At 43.5% G+C, this 6,000-nt stretch overlaps 1 protein-coding gene across 1 annotated transcript in view; it reads left to right on the top strand.

The window, feature by feature from the left end:
- lmod2b (leiomodin 2 (cardiac) b) overlaps positions 1-3,597 on the top strand; it is a 4,645-nt gene extending 1,048 nt beyond the window's left edge. The window contains exons 2-6 of the mRNA XM_068731377.1: positions 1-282; positions 684-944; positions 1,024-1,242; positions 1,347-1,805; positions 3,230-3,597. The exon at positions 1-282 is cut by the window's left edge and continues 195 nt beyond it. Of these exons, the coding sequence (XP_068587478.1) occupies positions 1-282; positions 684-944; positions 1,024-1,242; positions 1,347-1,805; positions 3,230-3,256 (1,248 nt within the window). The 3' untranslated portion in view covers positions 3,257-3,597. The remainder of the gene's footprint in view (positions 283-683; positions 945-1,023; positions 1,243-1,346; positions 1,806-3,229) is intronic.
- Positions 3,598-6,000: the final 2,403 nt, after the last annotated feature.

The following is a 6,000-nucleotide window of genomic DNA, read 5'->3' as shown; positions in this document are numbered from 1 at the left end:
GATGACGATGAGGAGGAGGAAGATGATGATGATGATGAGGGACAAGATAATAAATTAAAACATGAGCTCTCAATGGAGTCTGGGGCGCAGTCACGGGCCGACACCCCAAAGCTACTCAAGCCGCAGAGGGTGGAGCCTGTGAGACTGAGTCCTCCCCCTCCACCTGCCGACCCGAATGCGATGGGAAACCCGACTGTTGTCGACGAGGCTCTCCAACGAGCTCTTGGCAACGACCCTGAGCTCACGGAGGTTAATCTGAACAACATTGACGACATCTCACAGGTACGAAGAGCCGCTTGCTAGCATCCGAGCTCTTTGCTGTTGAGTAACTTTCGATTGTATGCCAGCTTATTTTTGGAACCAGGCTGCTTGCCATGATAGTTATATATTTAGCACGACCACTTCTTACAACTGGAAAGATTATCAGCATCGACATAGTTTCTGTTTTCACAAGAAAGTTTACATCATCTCATGGTTTACTTTATGGCAAGTAGTAGCTAAGAATGTTATTTTACTGATTTTAGTGATAGATGGAGGGGCAAGAGGATGACCTTTGTATCAGCTTGGTAAACACTGGCCTTACGTAGTGTTAAATGTCTTCAGGGAGGCTAGTGTCAAGTGAAAAGAATATAGAATGATACTCTATATGCTTCATGCTGACAAAATTATAATCTACTTTTTAGGAAACTCTCATCCGATTTGCTGAAGCACTGAGGTCCAACACACACGTAAGGGTCTTCAGCGTCGCTAACACCCGAGCTGACGACCCAGTGGCGCTGGCCATTGCTAAGATGCTGAGGGAAAACTCGTCCATCACCAGTCTGAATATAGAGTCCAACTATGTGAGTGGAAAGGGCGTGATGGCGATGGTTCAAGCACTTCCTGGGAACAACACTCTGACTGAGCTTCGGTTCCACAATCAGAGACACATGTGCGGAGGACAGGTGAGATCTTCACGACGCAGTTCTTCCCACCTATCTGCATGCACATTGGAGTAACAATGTCTCCCTGCCGTCCCCTCAGGTAGAGATGGAGATGGTGAAGATACTGAGGGAAAACCACACCTTGATCAAGTTGGGCTACCAGTTCAACCTGCCTGGTCCCAGGATGAGCATGACGGGGATCCTCACCAGGAACCAGGACCGCCAGAGACAGAAACGGTTACAAGAGCAGAGACAGCTGCAGCAGCAGGGCCAACAGGGGGCGCCAGAGGGAGCTGTGAACCCCAGAACCAGTGCACTGGTATGTAACTTTGCTCCACTGTCAGACATGTTTACACCTGCAACCTGCATAGTAGTTCTCAATGCATTTCATTTAATTTAATCCACTTTGCGCTCTGTCTCTAGAAAGGAACTCCTCGTTCATCCCCTTACAGCTCACCCAGAGCCTCTCCTTGGTCCTCACCCAAACTCCCCAGGAGTGACCTGGCTAAAAAACAGACTCCTCCTGCTCCACCTCCTCCTCCCCCTCCACCACCTCCGCCTCCTCCCCCACCTCCTCCGCCACCTCCTCCCCCGCTGCGGGAGCAGAAGAAGAAGCCCACCAGGATGATCGCGGAGGTCATCAGGGTGCACGAGGCGGGCAGCAAGAAGGTGAGGAAGACGAAAGGTAAGAAGGGCAAGAAGGGGAAGGAGGCGGGGAAAGAGGAGACGACCAGCATCCTGAGGGAGCTCAAGAACGCGCTGAGGCCCGTGTCGGTGGAGAGGAGAGGGGAGGAGGCCAGCAGGCCGTCCACGCCAGTGAGGTCAGCCCACGACCAGCTGATGGAATCCATTCGCAACAGCAGCACCGGCAGCCTGAAACGGGTAAGTTCAAGGATGTGTGCAGCAACAGGGATGTTTAAATGATGTTTGTTACCTGATGTTAGCATCCCCTAAATACTGTATCAGACTGAAGCTGGGTTATTTAGAAATGTGTTGAGTGGCAAAAAACTTTCATCCTCCACAAGCAGTGGACTTAATGCAAATTGCTTTAAGTGCCCCTACAGGCAAACTGAACAGGAGGGAGGTTAAATTTAGATGAGGGTGACACAGAGTCAGTGGTGTCTGAGTCATGGTATGTTCTGTCTATACACTGGGGTAGGCAGGCAAAAGGCTGCTCACCACCAGCCAGCACTGTGGTATGATCACAATTACAGCCAGAGAGAGAGAGAAATATACAGGAAAGCCAATATAAGCTGAACAAAGAAGTACGAAAAAAGGATTTTAAATGACAAACAAAAAGAAAGCATTCTGGGTTATCTCATAATTCTCTTTAAGCAGTATGTTGCTTTTACTGTAAAGGGAATTAATACATCAGAAACGGGTTTTTCTATCTTTGAGAAGAGAGTGAAGCATTACCTTGGCTGAAGCTTTAGCACAGCTTGTAACATTGTTAGAGTGGAAAATCAGCTCTGCCCTCAGATGACGGGGTCTCCTAGCTGTGAAATTCCTGCCACTTAGTGAAGGTATTTATAGAAACCGTCCAGAGGAGCTTTTTGATAACGACAGATATGACACGTCGTTACCACAGCACGCAAACGCCAACAAAAACAGCCCACTAACACTTCATCTGTTGACACTGAGGACGTCACGCACACATTTGGATGCAATATCCAGATTTGCGAGCTTGTCAGGAAAGATTATATTCAAAAGATTATATTAAATAACATTCCGCAACCATGATTCCTCAAATATTATCATCTGAAAAGGTAACAATTACAAAAGTATGCACGACCAGTTAGCGATAGCATAAAGATTGGAAACGGGAAAACAGCTAGCCTGGCTCCGTACAAAGGTGACAAAATCCATCTACCGCTCACAAATGAAAATATATCTATTAAAACCACAACCTCTTAGTTTTACACTTTGGCATTTGTTTCTGGTCTTTATGCTAAGCTAGGCTAAGTTAAGCTAATTGTTTGCTGGTTACAGCATCATAGCGTAGTTATATCATTCTTTTCATTGAACTCTTATATTTTTGAATATGTAAAATAATCTCTTTAAGTTGCTTGAACTTTTGTTAAGCGATGTTGCAGCCAATTAAAGTAGTCTAGCGAGGTTGTACACTGCCAACAACTAGAAAGAAATAGCAACAATAAATGAGCTTCTTCCCTTATAATGAAACAAGGCCATTTCAAGGGAAATGTGGTTTGAAGAGATCTTTGCCGTCACCATCACGTCCATTAAAACGCATTCATGCCTTTTTCATTGCCTGTATTTAAAACTGACATAGCATTGTCATTTTCCAGGTGGAAGTCCCACATCATCTACGATAATAAAAGCAAATGTAAAAGAGGTCCCCTCACTGCCATGGAGTCTGCGTAATGATGACGCTCGAGTGATGAAAGCATGTTGGGATTGCTGAGGAGCCAAAAAACTGAATTCTGAATCATTTTACTGGAAATTTGCACAGCAGTTATAGCTTTACAAGTTGTTTTTATAAAGTATTTAAGCATAATTGGAAATGGTGTTTGTATATTCATTTTTCAATTAGTTGACTGAACTGTTTACTGATACATTTTCTAATTCACTGTTTTCTTGTAAAATTGTAAATATGATCGGTTGTTGGTTGAATTATGTGTCCATTTCTAAATATAGCCATTTGGTGTTTACAATGCTTGTCCGTGTACGTGGACTGTTTTCTATTTATTTGGTTTCTGGATGAGTTCCACTTCAAAAGAAAAGGGTCACGCTGTTGTGCAGCAGTGTTTTTTTTTTATCAGTGAGTCATCTTACTGGTCAAGCGCCACTGATGCATATTCCCACTCACAACACACCCACGCCAGTCAGCACGCATTAGAGCAGGGCTTTGGCGCACTTTGTTTGAACAATTCACAAAGCATGACAAGTGAAGAGAAGGAATAGACACCCACTGCTAGCTCCACTGACATCACAGAGGAGACAACAATTTTAAACACAAATCTGTCAGTGAGCTATCAGCATCCTAATCCTGGTCCTGCATTTGATTATGCTTCTTGGAAAAGTTCCCTGACTCCTAAATCCAACAACAAAGAACACGGTCAGGGGCTCTCAGTGGCAACAATGAGAAAACCACAAATTACATAATTTCCAGACCTTTTTAGAGTGATGTCCTGCTTCAAAGGCATTCCATTAATTAAGTCCATTAGTCTAAAAACTGTGGAATGCACAGGAAAATGGTGGGCAGTACTGTTGAGGATATGAGATGGTGTATTGCCTGATAAAAGAGTATTTAGAAGAAAACCCAACCTCAAACAAGACAGAGCTGAGTTAATCTCCTTATGCAGTGCACCCCCCCCCCCCAAAAAAAAGAAGTACACTCAATAGCCTTGCCAAGTAAATAGGCTCAGTATGCATAATGCATTCCTTATACTAAGTGTCCTAAGAATAAAGCTTCCTCTATTCAAGCACAGCACTTTGTCATATCTGTCAAACTGTCAATAGGGGATCCTTCCATAGTATGGAAGGACTTCCTGCTTGTAAATGCGGTCTCTGCATTATCCTCACTATCCTCACAGGATGGACAGAGGTTTTAATGCACTGTCCGTTAACCACAAAACAAACTGTTGGGTCCACACGTTAACATGAATTCCCTTAACACTGACCTACAGAAATGCCTCTAGCTTCTCAGTCGCAGCACTCACGCCCTTTGACCTTTGCATTCCTCCCCAATGGATGTATGCATTGTTGCCGATTTACAATCTATTCCACTGTGCTAACATTAAGCAGATTATCATTTCCTATAAATCCTAAAATGCAAAATCTAGCTTCAAGTGCATTAAAGGGCAATTTCACCAATATTTGTCCTAATATTCTATTGAGCTTAAGGACATCTGGCTGAGTTGTAACAGCAACAATCATTTTTGTAAAATGTACACAATTATTTACGCTTTCTATATGCAACAGACATGTAGAATCCAAAAGAAGGAACTTTGCATTACAGGTGCCGGAGTATTAGTAACACAAATGCGCTTTAACAAGTTTCATCAGCCGATAAGTTAACAATGAGTGTAAGGATCGGCGCTCCATCGCTTCTATTAATGCTTTGTTTATATGCATGCGTGTACTGTTTGTGTTGATCGGGATCTCTATGGAAGCAAGCAAGTGGAAAGTGTCATACCTGCTCTAATCCCTCTCATAAATTCTGCAGCTGAACACAGGGTGCGGTGTCAGCTGATATGGACCATCCACTAAAAATAAATGGTGGAGGCATAGATTTGTTGTGGTCGTTATTGTGACAGTCACACTAAATAACAGGGTCGATTCTTGTAGTGGCTTCTAAAACTATTGTTGAAAGGTGAATTTCCTGGAGGATGTTCTCATTTCATCTCGGGTCTGCACATAATTCCCACGGAGAAACACGAATGCTCTTCGTTGGGAACCGGAATCAGGTTGGTTACATGACACAATGTGTACTGGAAATTACTAGCCGAACTTATGCTTTGTCCTAACTCACCTAGTTTTCCTTTCTACTTGGCTCAGGGGGTAAAATGGTAGCAGTAAAGGGTGTGATAATCCTCTGCTCAGCTGTTCCCAGATATCTCTCTCTCTCTCTCTCTCTCTCTCTCTCTCTCTCTCTCTCTCTCTCTCTCTCTCTCTCCTCTCTCTCTCTCTCTCTCTCTCTCTCTCTCTCTCTCTCTCTCTCTCTCTCTCTCTCTCTCTCTCTCTCTCTCTCTCTCTCTCTCTCTCTCTCCTCTCTCTCACACACATCACACTCACACTCACACACACACACACACACACACACACACACACACCTGACAGAAATGATTGTGCTCTCTTACACAAGTGCAACTAAGTCTGTACACTTTTGTCTGTACAAATAGTAAACAAGTGCATACAAAAAAACAAAACAAAAAAAAGATTAAGTGCTGACTGTCCAACCTCCGGATCAGGCAATGTTGATTTCTGTTTTGTTAAGTATTAGGTCTCCTTTTTTCCTTTAAAATTCAAATCGGCAAACTTAAAACAACTTAAACCATAAAAAGTTTAACTTCTAAAACGTAAACAAAAAACAAAAGCTTTGGGAAGAAAACATCCA

Source organism: Cebidichthys violaceus, unplaced genomic scaffold (assembly GCF_023349555.1).
Source record: "Cebidichthys violaceus isolate CVI_PGR_0920_01 unplaced genomic scaffold, fCebVio1.0.p SCAF_51, whole genome shotgun sequence".
NCBI classification, from domain to species: Eukaryota; Metazoa; Chordata; class Actinopteri; order Perciformes; family Stichaeidae; genus Cebidichthys; species Cebidichthys violaceus.
This window is presented reverse-complemented; position numbering and strand designations above follow the sequence as displayed.